Source organism: Castor canadensis, chromosome 2 (assembly GCF_047511655.1).
Source record: "Castor canadensis chromosome 2, mCasCan1.hap1v2, whole genome shotgun sequence".
Classification (NCBI taxonomy): domain Eukaryota; kingdom Metazoa; phylum Chordata; class Mammalia; order Rodentia; family Castoridae; genus Castor; species Castor canadensis.
The window spans coordinates 45,088,338-45,103,521 of record NC_133387.1 but is presented as its reverse complement, the minus strand read 5'-3'; the positions used below and the strand labels follow the sequence as shown (position 1 = coordinate 45,103,521).

At 37.3% G+C, this 15,184-nt stretch overlaps 1 protein-coding gene across 1 annotated transcript in view; it reads right to left on the bottom strand.

Moving 5' to 3' along the window:
- The window catches only part of Col28a1 (collagen type XXVIII alpha 1 chain), a 146,430-nt gene that overhangs the window by 67,613 nt on the left and 63,633 nt on the right, over positions 1-15,184 (bottom strand). Inside the window, exons 19-25 of the mRNA XM_074064694.1 lie at positions 13,387-13,458; positions 12,560-12,628; positions 9,983-10,054; positions 6,134-6,202; positions 5,545-5,613; positions 2,178-2,246; positions 1,779-1,847 (exon numbers count right to left, since the gene is read on the bottom strand). Coding sequence (XP_073920795.1) covers positions 1,779-1,847; positions 2,178-2,246; positions 5,545-5,613; positions 6,134-6,202; positions 9,983-10,054; positions 12,560-12,628; positions 13,387-13,458 — 489 coding nt within the window. The remainder of the gene's footprint in view (positions 1-1,778; positions 1,848-2,177; positions 2,247-5,544; positions 5,614-6,133; positions 6,203-9,982; positions 10,055-12,559; positions 12,629-13,386; positions 13,459-15,184) is intronic.

Below are 15,184 nucleotides of genomic sequence, written 5' to 3'. Positions count from 1 at the left end.
GGAGCAGAAAATAGTGAAGTTTATTTATTGAATTTCTCCTTCTCTTCCTAATTTTTATAATTTTAACATCTTGAGAGATACTATGCGTGAAAGAAAAAATACCTTAACACTAAATTCGGCATGGTTGACACTATCGAGGCTTTGTGGATCTGAGTTAATTCTCTGTCAGGCCAAGTGAGAAATTTGATCAAAGCACTTCATGTTTGTCTCCTGTGTATTGTTTACACAACACTTTCAGATACCTCACTGCAATCTCATAATTACCCCAAGAAGCAGAGACAGGGCAGGTATTAAGATTTCCCCTTAGCAATGGTAATTAGTGCCATGAGTCTCAATCTTTCATTCTACTTGGGACAAGTCAAAAGGATATTGTAGAAAAGCCATATTAAGGTATGGTCATCTGTAAGTGCTATTGGCAAAAACAAAAACCAAGATAAAAATTTAGCATTGAGCACATACAACATCTCGTTCTATGACCTGGAAGCATGAGGAAAAACTAAGTGAGTAGTTGTGTTGCTATGGAAAAATTCTCTCTTTAGGATCATATTGATCATTCATTCACTTCCTATTCACTCAGCAGAGTTCAGAGTTGCTAATGGGTAGTATACCTAGTTCTGGTGCCTGGAAATTAGCAGGAAACAATACTAAGAGGCTGCCTTCAGGAAAACTTACATTCTCAAGAAATATGCAGAAAATAATGAACAAGATGATCTCAGCAAGGAATCCATTCTATATAGGAAATGCATGGGGTGGGGTGGGGATTGGAAGGTAATGTTAGTGATGTTTTTTATATGGGAGCCCAGGGAGGTGAAATTTGAGCTGAAAGCTTAGGGATTGGCCACTGTAACAGAGCCAAGGCCCAGAATCACTTAAGAGCTACAATAGAGCTGGTCAGTGTGACTGGAAAGATGTAACAAGAGAAAAATAGACAGCAGCTGCATCAGGTCGTGAAGTACCTCAAAGACCAGGGAAAATAGTGATGTTTGTTGTTATAAGTATAGAAAAGCCATCAACATTTTTCTAAGAAGATCTGATTTGTGGCTTTAAAAGACCACTCTGCCTGCTAAGTTATAGGTTAGCACTGGAAGAGGGAAGGTCAGTGAAGAAGCCATATTAATAGCCCAGGCAAGAGATGATGGTGGTCTACCTGATGGAAGCAGAAGGAGAAAAGGACCAGAGTCAAGATGGATTGTGAAGCTAGACTGACTTAGAAAAATAAGAGGGGAAAGGGGACAGGGATGACTTAGGTCCTTTGGCTTGAGCACAGGGTGGACAACAGTACCTTTCACAGGTTGTGGGATAAAAATCAAGAGTTCTATAGTGGCCATTAGGTTAGATGTCTGTAAGAAATCTTAGGGAAGATAAACAGTGAGAAACTAGATACACAGACCAGCGTTTAGAGTGGGGAAATTAGAAATTTAGAAGTCTTTAGCACAAGGAGAGGAGTTAAAGCAAAGGCTTGAATGAAAGTACCTAGAGAAAGAACATGGCCAGAGGAGAGACAAGGGCTGTGAACCAAATCGTGATCTTGGTACAAGGAGGGGAAGTAGCAAAGGAATGTGGGTTGGTTCCAGAGAAGCAAGATAAACACCATAAAGTCAATCAACATGTACACACTAGGCCAAGTTCCCCAAGAAGTCTGCAGATGAGGGTAAATAACTTTATCAATTCTTTCAGACATCTCTATTCTTCTATTATGTCAGGTGAAAAAGTCACCTTTACCAAAGTCACATGTTCTTAGAAACTAGTTAGTGTGTTGCCTCCTTTAAAATTCTTACCTTTGCTCCAGTGTCTCCCACGCCACGTAAACCCATTGGACCAGGGGGTCCTGGCAATCCTCGAGGGCCCTGAGATGATAGAATAAGGGAGGCTGTGAGCATCCTTGAAGTATGCAATGTTCAGAAAAAAAAGGAGGAAGGGAAGGAAAATAATGTTTCCAACATTACTACAGAAAGGTGTTATATATTTTATGAGGAACAAGAAGAGAGAAGTTCAAAGACTCCCAACACAAAACAAAGGTTTAAGGAGATGGGAATGCTAATTACCCTGATTTGATTATTACACATTGTATACATGTATCAAGTTATAACATTAACCTCAAAATATATTTTTTATCATGTATAAATGAAAATAAAACATATTTTAAGAGAAAAAAGAAAAGTCACATCTATACTTACAGCCACACCAGGATAGCCATCACCTTTGAGTCCTGGAGCACCCACTGGTCCTGGAGGACCCTGGATACCCTAAGAAAATTCCAATACCAGCTGATATCATGGAACTGAAGCATGAAACACCTGGCACAACTTAAGCACAACACCAATATGGCAGAAGTGGGTTTGACAAGGGCAAAGGAATAATTTGAAAAATTTGAGGAGAAAAATCCTGTTTTGTCCATTTGTGTTCAATGGAATATAAGAAATGAATGCAGGGAATATGTAGGAACCATTACAAAGTCTCCTATAGAAATATACTTCTTGGGAATTAGAAAATGGTTTATTGCTAACATTTAAATTCTAAAGATTATAATTTTTTAGTGTATCATGTCAGGGAGGAGTATAAAAATAAGGAAATTTAGTAAGCAGAGTATGAGAAAGTAAAGAGAATACATAGCAAATCTTTGAATCTGGCATAAGATAATGTGCTGTCTACTATTGTGTTAAACCTATTGTCTTCATCCCCGGCACCAAAATTACATGGGGAATTCACTCTCTGTACAGAGACCAGGGAGAGGTGATTATTGTCCTTTGGACAACAAAGTGTTCAGAGATGTGTAATTCTCTTACAAATAGAAATCCAAGAAATTTCTCAGTAAAGTAAAATGGGGACAGAGGAGGGAAAAAAATGAAGAATCTTTCAGAATATTTATTAAATACAGTGTATTAAACTTGCATTTAGAACTTTTATTTTTACCACGTTATTGTGTAACTGTGATAACTCTTACATCCCTTGTCAATACACATTGCTTATTTTGATACATAGCTGTTCATGTTTTAAAATATTTATGTTTTTTCACATTAAGAGGAAACTAATAACAGGCAGACTTTTGTTTTCCAAGAATGGAAAAAGCAAACAATACTCTCAAGCGTTTGTACATGTATGCAAATTCCAAGAGAAAATTGCCAATATTTCAACCCAAAATGTTGCCCTAAATCCAACTCCTCAAAGCTGCTCCTAATTCTACTTCAATGAGTGCATTATTGATTAGGGGAAGGGAAAAATGGCATATTCCTCAAGCAATAAGAAAGTTAAATTTATTTTGAAAGCCAAGAATACAATAGTTATTTTTTCCTACTAAATCTAACGGGCTGGTTTTATGTGGTTAACCTTAAGAATGACTACCATTAGAAAATATGTGGCCTCTTATAAAAACTTAATATATTATTTACCATCAACAAAAACTCATTATGACTTTTTAAAGTTGTAAGATAGGGAAAAAGAGCAAGGACTACAGAGGGGAGTGAATTTTGGTGATCCCCAACTACAGGAAACTGGTCATTTCTCCAGAGTAATTTTTTATGCTATTCCAACCACTTGTAAGGTAACTCTGAACATTCATGTGCAAGATTGTCCCCAAATTGTACTCCCATTTCTCTGCATGCTTATGCAATAAGAGGGCCAAGAAAAAAAATAAAGCAGTACGTGCTCCCTAGTTAAGTGGACAAGAAAAGAAAATGGAAATTGGAATTCACTTTTCAGTTTTTATTTCTAAGCTCCAAGTCAGTTATAAATTATCAGTAGTTCTTACCAATTAATCTACAGCACCCACAGTAGAGGGAAAAATACTAAGACATAGCTTACAAACATTTTTCTTTCTTAGTGATCTTTTTCCTTTCTCCTGCAAAAATTTCAGTTAGCATGTTACTGCTATTTTTAATAGAATACATCAAAGGGCAAAAGTAGGGACCGGTTTTTATTTTGGACTCCTCACAATGTTTTTATAGATGGAATTTTGCCAGCTGTCCTTTTTGCACTGGATCCAAGAAAATATCCTATAAGTGATTCACTTTGAAGTATTTCTCTCATCCAATGGAAATTAGGGCAAAAATTGAAATGTGGTATTTTGAAATTGGTTTTAGGGTAAGTCTGGGAGTTCCTTGAAATAATCACAAAATTAAATCAGTGTATCAAAGTTTTCATCAGACTTTCAAAGGGGTATATTATGCTCCAAATGCCTAAACACTGTTCTAGAGAAGAATGGCAGAAGGAGTATCATCATGACAGCCAAAGGACTAGAAAAATGCTTTAAACACCATCATCTACAGAAAACAAGTAAAGCTTATAACTTCTAGCAGCTACTTAATTACATCTTATTCCTATTGATAAAAGAAGTGTAAGTACAGAGAATAAGTGTAAATCATAGATTGTGAACACAAATGGGACTTGTGAACACATATGAAACAATATGGAAATTGTCACACAAATATAATTGATCAAGGTCATGTCTATAGTTTTCACATTAGGAAATCTGGCATTTTTTCCTTGAGCCATCTATATAGATTGTGTTCCATGTCCCTCAGGGTCTGGGGAGAAGAGTGAACAATAGTTTTGCCCGAGATTTTCCCAGTTTTAGTCCTGAAAGCCTTGCATCCCAGGAGGCCTTTGGTCCTGGGTAAATCAGAGCAGTTGTCACTCCAGTGGGAAGAACCTCAACAAGAACCACCCTAATTTATATCTGCTTTACAACAAGTTATGCATTATATTTCATTTAAAGAATGGTTCCAAGTTTTCTCTTTTTTTTTTAAGTTTAAAAGTCATTGGTTTAAGTACTTGAACCCTTTATCTAAATGAGACAATTTCCTAAGAGAGCACATAAAGGGCTGGCAGAGTGGCTCGAGCAGTAAGAGCAGCCTGCCTGGAAAATGTGAAGAAAAGCCCTGAATTCAAACCCCAGTGCTGCCAAAAAATAAAGAATTCAAAGAGAGCATATAAGCCAGCATCAAAGCTTCAGAATTTCAAAGGGCATTTTGAGAAAGTTGTCTAGTGAGCAAAAATCTCATCCTAAGAGCTTTTGTTTCCCATATGTATGAAAAATAAACTGATTCTTGGGGTTTTTTTGTTTAAGGTAAAGGTTCTATTCTCACATTTAGTTCATAAACATAGAGATTTACATGTAAAACAACTTATTAAATTGTCTAGCTTGGATTTTGAATATCCCCCAGAGGACTGCAGCCTATGGTAGGAGGTGGTGGAATAGCTAGGTGGTAAGATCTAGATGAAAAAAGTGGCCACTGATGATGTGTCATTGACAGGGGTATTAGGCTCATGGCTCTTCCTGGCTCTCTTTTAGCTTCCTGGCTACCATGAAGTAAATAGGCCTCCTCTCCCACATGCTCCCACCATGATGTGCTCTGATGCCACAGGCCCAAAGCAAAGGGCCAAACAACCATGGGCTGAACCCTCTGAAACCATGAGCCAAAATAAACTTTTCCTCCTTGTAAGTTGATTATTGCAGGCGTTTCATCAGCGTGACCGAAAGCTGACTCCCACATCAGTTTTTAAGTCTACTTTCCCACATTCAGAGAGAGCATGAATAAAGCATACCTTTGGTCCTCGAATAGAAAGTCCAGGCTCTCCTTTAAATCCAGGCATCCCAGGTCCTCCTCTGTCTCCCTATGTTTCAAACATCATTCACAGCCTTTAAGTTACATGAGAAACCACACAGGTACATAGCAAAAAAAGAGATTTGGAGAGAAAATCTGTAAAAGAGCCTCATTTATCCATCTCAGATCCTGAGATCATAATATTCTTCTGACAAATTTGAGAGGAATTTCAAATCTTGAGTTAATAAAACCTGTCAGTAAAGACTACTGCAGAAGTTGGGAGAAAACCACCTAAAACAACATGTGGCAATTTAGACTAAAATATTTGGACTGTTGAAATGCCTGGGATGCTCTTAAAACAGAATGTTTCTTTTTTCTTTTCAATTAGAGATCCTAGTTGATTTTTCCAAATAGATGTAATAAAATTTTACACATGTTAGGTTTCGAGAGGTAGCACAGAATGAGATGACAAGTTTAGGATCAAGAGTGGGAAACCTTATTTCTAGTCCTACAACAGAAAATATACTTTTTTTTCCTCCAAATGCCAAACACCCAAGAATAAAGGGGAAAAAAAATCCAAGAAAATATACCTTTGGCCCAGGTGGTCCAGGAATTGATGCTCCAGGCATTCCAAAGGGGCCCATAATACCCGGCTCACCCTTGAAAAGAACAAAATACTCATTACATTTCAAGCAGAGAAACCGTGTGTGGGGACCATAATAGGAAAAATATAGAAATATCTGCAAGTGTTAGAATATTAGAACCTCCTTCTCTTTCAAAGACCAATGTGAAAATAATTTGAGCATCTTTTGTAAACTGCTGTTGGAGTTACTAATCCATAAAATTTCAGTGCCTTTAAATAAATGTATTCAATTAATTCCTGAATCTTAGGACATTTTTATCTCTTGTTCATCCTCTTGCTACCTAATAAAAAGGATGCAATGCATGGTGCTTCCCTTTTGTATTATATGCCAAGGAGCTCAGACAAAGTTTTTTTGTTCAATTATAGCAATTGTCTTCAGCTAAGTGTTAGAGTATACTTCTAGCTTATAAATCTTTCCCCTTGTTTTATTTTAATAACCTATGTTATATTGGTCTTCTTCTGGTCTATCTCACTTCCTTTTTTAGAAATAGAGTTTATAATTTAAAAAAATAAATTTTGAAAAGGAAAATTAAACATCTCTCTCACACACTCTCCTTCCCCCCACACTTCCTCTGCCCTTCCCTCTCTCCCTCCCTCCCTTAGTCTTTTGTATCTAACATTAAGTGCCAAAGTCTCAATCTGGAGCAATAGGAAATTCCAGTGTCCCACATGACTCTAGGCCAGTGATCCTCAAAGACTGGATAGTACAGGAATTAGAGTTTAGACCTGGGTTTCAAGCCCCAAGATATCAGATTCTGTAGATCTAGAGTCTGAGGCCCAGGAAATGAATTTTTGTGAAGCACCTCTGGGGATTCTGACATGTACACCGTTACATTATTCGTGGTTGTTGTTATTTGGGGGTTTTTTTTTCAGTTTTTTGTGGGTGTGGGGAGTTGCTACAGAGGTTTGAAATCAGGGCTTTTCCTTTGCTAGGCAGGTACACTAGTGCTTGAGCCATTTCTCTAGACATTTTGCCCTCCTTATTTTTGAAATAGTGTCTCTCTTTTTTCCCAGATTGATCTGGACCACGATCCTCTTATTTTAGGCTTCTGGCCAGCCATAGCTGGACAACAGGCATGTGCCACCACATTCAGCTTTTATTGGTTGAGATGGAATTTCTCAACCTTTTTGCCAGGGCTGGTTCAAAGTGTAATCATCCCAATCTTTGCCTCCCAAGTAATTAGGATTACAGGTATGAGGCACCACCCTCGACTCCATTATCACACTTTGAAAAACACTATTTCAGAGCAATTGTCACTACACACAACAAGGTGCTCCAAGCAACTCACTGAAATATAAGAAGAAAATGTTAGAACTCTATATATTTTTAACTCATCTTTTAAATTTTCCATTATTTGTGTAAATTTCCAAACACTTATTAGAATGACAGTTTATGAATAAAAATTACAATTAAAATAAACAAACACACAAATCTGCATCAGCAAGTACTCCGAACTGGCAGGGATTTATAATCAAAACAGTTTATAAACTACTGCTCAAGAGTACGTGTGGACAGACCGCAACCCATGGCCCAAGTTCAGCCCATCCCTGGGTTTTAAACTGCCTTTAGCTAAGTACAGTTTTCACATTTTTAATTGGTTGTAATATAAGTACCTACACAATATCCTCAATTCTGCTTATTGCCCCTCAAAGCTAAACTGTATACTATCTGCCACCCCCCCCCAACCACCACCAAAAATTGTGAAGACCTGTCTGAAAGGCTGAACTAATCACTTCAATCTGCCCCTCTAGGGTCATAGATTGTGGCTAGTCTATCTGACTCATGTTCCCATAAAACTCAGTAGCCTGAGCTGTTGGGTTCTCTTGCTTCCTCCAGGGGGGCCTCCATCAACCATGCTCTCTGGTAATGAGCCCCTTGAGGTTCCTGCTGTACATATTCTCTAATACAACCCATAAGCTGTGCCCACAGCCCACTGAGGTCTGGTGCATGCCATGACATGTATGTGCCAATCCTTAAACCCAAACCTGTAGAGCGATAGCACACAACACAGCCACACCTGGCAACGGATAAGCCCCTATCCAATCCCAGGACAAAGGAACAAAAGAGTCATCTGTTGAAATTCTTCTCTAAAAACCAGATGCAAAGCAAAATTATGTGTCTAGATTTAATTCATTCTACTTCTTTTAGAAGCCAATTACTTTGAAATGTGAAACTATCACAGAAAGTACACAATTCCTTGCATACAAAGCCCCTTGTTAAAATTTGACTATGCTTTAAAATATGGCAATTCTTTACCTTCATCCTTAACAAAAAAATTTTTATCTCAAAACATAAAAAAGTTTCACTTCGCCTAAGAGTAACTAAAACATAAAAAGTGGGGTTAGGGACATTGTTCAGTGGTAGAACACCTGTCTAGCAAAACCTAAGTTCAAACCCCAGTACTTAAAAAAAAAAACGTAAAGTATAATCCCTAGTATTAATACTAATGCAACCCATTTTTTTGCTGGCTATTGAACTCGGAGCCTTTTACTTGCCAGGCACGCACTCTACCACTTGAGCCACGCCCCCAGCCCATTTTTACTTTAGCTATTTTTCAGATAGCTCTCACATTTTTTGCCTGGAGCTGACCTCAGATCATGATCCTCTTACCTACACCTGACATATAACTGGGATCACAGACCTGTGCCACCAAACCTGGTTTCTTTTGTTGAGATTGAGTTCTCACTAACTTTTTGCCTGGGTTGACATCAAATCACCCTCATCCCTATCTTCACCTCTCAAGTAGCTGATATTACAGGTGTGCATCACCATGCCTGGCCACATTTTTTACATAGTGACAATCTTTCTAAAGCCCTTCTTGAACTACCTGCAACAGAGGGCACATGTTGGAGAAATTAAGATTCTTGGGTTCCCACACACTTATTGAATCCAGACTTCTGGGGTCAGGACCAAGAAATACGAATTTGTAATTAACTCCCCAGATGATACTGATGGACACTGAAATTTAAGAATTACTGGTCTATAGGTGGTACTCTGTTTTGTAGCTGCTCCTAAGTTGCCAGTACCATTTTTTAAATGTTGGATTTTAATTCCTTCAACATGTGCTTTATGTCTTTTCTTACAATGAGTGTCTTCCTCAAGGCATTGGCTCTCTTAGGTTTGCAGTTTCTGTTTCTTGACACATTCATATGACCTCTGTTCTCTCACATAAGTCAGGAGGACGCATGCCTACTTACTTGCCTCACAACCTCCATTGCTTCTTCCTCAGGGCCTTGTTCTGGAAAATTTATCTGAACCATAGACCTCTATTTTCCATCTCCTAGCATTGATTTTTCTCTCTGAACTCCATGTTTTGAACACTAGATGGTAAGGACTGTGCCAAGTGCTTTCTTAACTCAAAATCCTCACAACAACCCTGTGAAATGGATCACCTTCTTTCTGTATCCGACTTGTGGAAGCAGATCTGCACGTCACTGTGCTGCTTCTCTGTGTTAGACTTCTACAGCAAAACCAGATGAGAGCTAGTATCTGCTGGGGCCTTATCTTTATCCCAACTTCTGAATATTTGGTGGTTACTAGAGAGAACTATCATACAAATTCTTTCTCTGAAGCATAGACATTTCTACAAATATTACATATTTTCACAGTCTATCTCATGTTACTATGGTTTTGGAATAAAATGTTTTCTAAAGACTTCTTTATTTGTGGGCTTTTGTTTTGTATTTGCTGGGAAGGAAACAAGTAATCAAATTTGAAGTGGAGATATAATATTCTACTAAAACCAGACATAAATACAATCTCTATAGAGCTTAAATGAGAATATAGGAAACGTACCTTTGGCCCTTCGGGTCCTGGAAAGCCTCTCTGTCCTTGATTTCCTTTGGTCCCTTTCTTTCCTTCATCTCCCTGAAAAAACAATTATAAGAATATGAGTGTGGTATTGACACACCCTCCCACAACCAAACAATGCCACATGCGTCAGACTCTCAACAAATATGAGTTTTAAAGTGATATGTTTGAGAACAGCTAAGCTGTACAGGGTTTGCTGATGTTCTTCAGAAAACTGGATGACTTCAGAATTCCTCAAATCTTTGTCATTTATTCAATATGACTTAATATTTTTTAAAAATCTAAATTCTAAATCCTTCTTTAAGAACTTTTACTAAAATTTTCATTCTTTTGCACCCTTGGTCTACTAACAGATGGTTCTAAGACATTCAGTTTCAAAAAGGAGATGTTTTTCAGTTTTCATGCTATTTCAGTTTTAAAACATTAAAAGAGATATTTTTCAAATCACAGCCCTGCTTCTCCTCCAGTGGGGAGTATAGTTCATTCCCTCAAAGCAGGCCAATAATTTTATTAGTAAGAAGATGACTAAGCATAGCCTGGAGCAGAGCCAGAAAGTGCCTTCCTGGTTGTTTCCCGGCATGGTTGTATTTGGCCATGCTTCCCCAACAAAACTACTGGGTCTGGTTACTTTCAACCAGAAGCCTCACAGCATTAGGACACTAGCTTTCAACTTGGCTCCTTTGCAGGGCAACATATCCAGTTCAACAAGGGAACAGATCCATTGGGTTTACAGCTGAGGTCATTTAAATAGTCATGATATAAAGGTTTTCAAACTCGAGCATCAGAATCATGTGTAGGGATTGTTAGAACCCAGACGGCGGGACCCACACTCTGAGTCCTGATCTAGTAGGTCACTGGGGCCCAACGATTGCATGCTTAACATTCGCATGTGATGCAAATGCTGCTGGTGTAGGAACCACAGTTTGATAACCAGTGGACTACATACTAAGGTCATCAATAAATCAGACACTCTACCAAGAAGAGGAGGCCTCCTATGGAATCCACAAAGATGTAATCAACTCTGCATGGTCCACACAGGAAATAAAAGTGGAGTGTCCAAATAGCACTTAATATATCATTATTATTCCCAGTAGAGACAAAACCCACCACAACTATTTTGTTCTTCCAGTCACTACCAAATTCAACTTACTGACCTAAATCACTCCTGAAGACAAAGACAGGAACATGTAATGAAGTGCCAATGCTGCACCAGGGCTTGCCTGGGCTGTGGAACATATTCCTGCCACTCTTCCTCCAACAGCCGTCTTTAACAGAGCCATGAACCATCTCCAGTCCACAAATCTACTGGCCTCTCTTTGAGTGCACATTCTCCTTGTTTATTGGCAGCACTGGCTATCACCCTTGCTTTCAGCTTGACACACTTTCTGCTTGGCTTTCCTCACACAGAGCTAATGTGCCTATGCTGTTCTGGGTGCTCTTTCTCCAGCCACTTCGTAACGTGGGGCCTAAACCTCAGCTCTCTTTCACAAGATATCGTTCATTCCCACAGCTTCACTATTACCTCTAATGGTCTACTTTCTACAAGTGTATTCTAGAGGATATTATTCTTCTAAATATCAATAGACCAACATTTCCAATGTATATTTTGCATGTTTTTTTTAAGACAGGGATGTCTCCCTTAACAACAGCAACAACAAAAACAGGATGGGGTGGGTTGGGGTTGGGGGGAAAATCGCATAATCTGGTAAATCAATAAATTAAAATGTTTAAAATTCTGCAAATATATTTAAATTTCAGTTTCTCACATTTAAGACTGAAGATTCAACTTTATTACTTTAGTACTTTCTTAGGAAATAAGCTACCTAGGCTATCACTTACTGTTTTAATAGAATTATAAATAGAGTACCAATAAGTACATAGACTTTATTTTTACTCTTCTCCTATATAATCCATAAGAACCTTTATGCAAAGGTTATAGGAATATCTGGTGCCTCAGAGGCTGAAAGTTACATCATTATAGGTCTTATCCTATTGACGAATTTACATCTTGACATATAAAAATGTTATTTGACTAACATTTACGCCAAATTGTAAAGTGAGATTGCCATTTATATTATGTTACTTACTCTTTATCTTTCAGTGCTGGGGATCTAACCTAGGGACCTGCACATAGCAAGCATACTCTCTGCCAATGAACTACACACCCAGCCCCCAAAATTGCCACTCAATAAGGTGATATTTCTTATTATTGTGTGAGAGCCTATAAATATTTGAAGAAAATTTATATACTATAAAATTTCGATGATATGTCTTGAGGCATCTTTCCTTCCTTCCTGTTTTAAATGTCAACCTGACCATTTATTGAGGAAACATGTGCTGAACTCTTGTCTGTGCTGGGTCTTATGATAGATGTTAGGAAAATAAAAATGAATAATATGTACTTGCTGTCTTCCAAAAGCTCACAAAATAGTATCCATAATTTTAAGCCAGATGTAAATACATTTGACATAGCAAGACTAAAAGTTTTCTCCTAAGTTGGCTCCTTAGTATCAGGACCAGAACACAGACAGCTGCTTCCCCAACATGCTGTCATTTGCATACCTTGGGGCCAGGTTGTCCTTTTCCAGGCAGTCCTTCTGGGCCTCTTGTTCCTGGAACCCCTGCTTCTCCCTAGAGGAAATGACACTCAGCAGACCCTCCTTAGACTGAATGTATAATCCCACCTTGTCTCCTTGTATTGCCAGTGAATTCAGCTGAGGAACTCCCCCCCACCAAAAAAATACTACTCTCAAAATTCTACTCTCAAAATTAATTTGGAAGCACATCAACAAATAAATTAACATTAAATTCCAGTTTAACTAGAGCAGCTGAAATGTCTTGAAAAGCCAATTTCTCAGCCAACTTCCAAAGCAATAAGCTCACTTTCCTTTGGCTCTTTATTCACATTTAGTAGATTTTTTTAAAACAAGAAAGACCTTCAGCCTCTCCATCTGCTGTTTTTCTGTATTTTTATTGAAAAATGAGTATTTCAAATGTCAACTCAAAATAATTCAGGAAATCTTTACAATAGCCTTACTTCCTGAATGCATTTACAATTCTCCTTTTGTAGTGGGGGAGAAAAGTGTGGGTTTTTTTTTCTTTTTGAAATTTAAATTAATGTACTTTTTAGAAATTCTGAAGGAACTGGGTTACCAGAAAATGTCATGGCCAAAATACCAAAGAAGGTAGAGGATATGACACTGCTTCAGGCTTGGAATCGGTGCTCTTTTTATCTGGCATAAGTGAAAAGGGAAATTTAGAAATGTGTGATTTTTTTTCTTAAGGATACTATGTTTGTGCTGGATGGTTTAAATTTGAGGCCCTTCAGTATCAAGATTTCAGTATGGCCTCAAGTTTTCACTCCAATAATATGAAAAACTTAGTGTTACCTTCTTCCCTGCAGCTCCATCCTCTCCTGGTGCTCCTGGTTGTCCTGGGAGCCCCACTGAGCCTGGCTCCCCCTGGTGGATGAACAAAGATTTTATTTCCCTGAACTTCGTATCTATCATGCATCTCTATTATGAGCTACTTGCAAAGTTGGAGGTATCTTATAATATTTGAGAAAAGCCTCTGAGCTGAGAAATATGATTATTAATTAATAGTAATTTAACTGTTTGACTTTGGGCAAGTTACTTAAATTCTCTGGGCCTGCATTCTGTTGCTATGGGTTGAATTGTGATGCCCAAAAAAGTGACCCTAGTTGGAAGTAGGGTCTTTGTAGTTATAATCAAGTTAAGATGAGGTTATTAGGATGAGTCTAAATCAGTATGAATGGTGTCCTGATAAAAAGAGAAAAGTGCTACGTGGTGTCAAATACATAGGGAAAATACCATCTGGTGACAGAGACAAAGACAGAGATGATGGAGCTATGGGCTAAAGAACACTGAGGATCCACAACCACAGTGAGAAACAAGAGACCAGGAAACATTCTTCCTTATAGGGCTTAGAGAAAGCATAATCTGAAGAAACCTTGATTTTGGACTTCTACTCTCCAGAATTATGAGACAATAAATTTCTGGGGTTTTTTTTAAGCACCCAGTTTGCAGTACTTTGTTACATCAGGTCTGGAAAACTATTATAGAAGTGAGTTTAACTATGATATATATGACATATTGTAAGAACTTTTGTAGATGTCACAATGTATCCCCCAGTTCAACAATAATATGATAATAAAAAAGAAGAAAAGGCACAATGTCCAGCTCTAATACTCATTAATTCTATTTGCTTTCAAATTAATTTGTGATTAAGAATAAGTCCTTTAAATTATTCATTAAAAGCACATGCTACTTTCAAATAATATAGAAGTGTTTTTACTGCATTTATTAAAAGCAAAAAATATTGAATGTAAAGTCACTCCAACTAACGTAAAAAAAGCTAGTGGGGAAAAAAATACAGTAAACCTAATAATAAGTAGAAGTATAAGATAAAATGAGAGAAGGAAAAAACCTTGAAAACAAAAGGGGAAAAGATTCATAAAACTAAAAGGTAAGTTTAAAAAAAAAACCTAATAATAATAATAAATTTTCAGCAGAAATGATTGATATTTTTAAAACAAAAAGCACCAATGAGCAGTATTAGGAATGAAGGGTGATGTAACTGTATACATAGTAAAAATCACAGAAAAAATTAAAAATCACAGACAATTTCAAACAAATACATTGGAAAACATTAATAAATGCATAATCTTAAAAGAATATAAAAATGACATAACAAGGGAATGAGTAATCTATGTAAATCAACACCATTAATACATTGAATCACTGATTGAAAGTCTCTAACTTCCTCTTCCTTCAAAATAACACTTCATTGGTTTAAAGGAAGGCTTACCAAAATTTTAAACCTTTAAGGAAAAGTAGAAAAAGAGGGAAACATAAGCAATTTGATATGACCCAACCCTTCACACCTTGGTCTTTACCCAAGAAAAATGAAAATATACATTCACACAAAGACATAAATAAATGTTCATAGCAATTTTATTTATAATATCTAAAATCTATAAACAACCAACCAACCAACATCTCTCTCAATGGTCAAATGGATAAGTAAATTTTGGTATATCTATACTATGGAATTCTGTTCAACAACATGAAGAAACAAACTATCATGCATGTTACAAAGTATATCTCAAAGTAATTTTGCTGGATGAAAAATAGCCAGAAAAAAATACATAGTATATAATCCCATTTA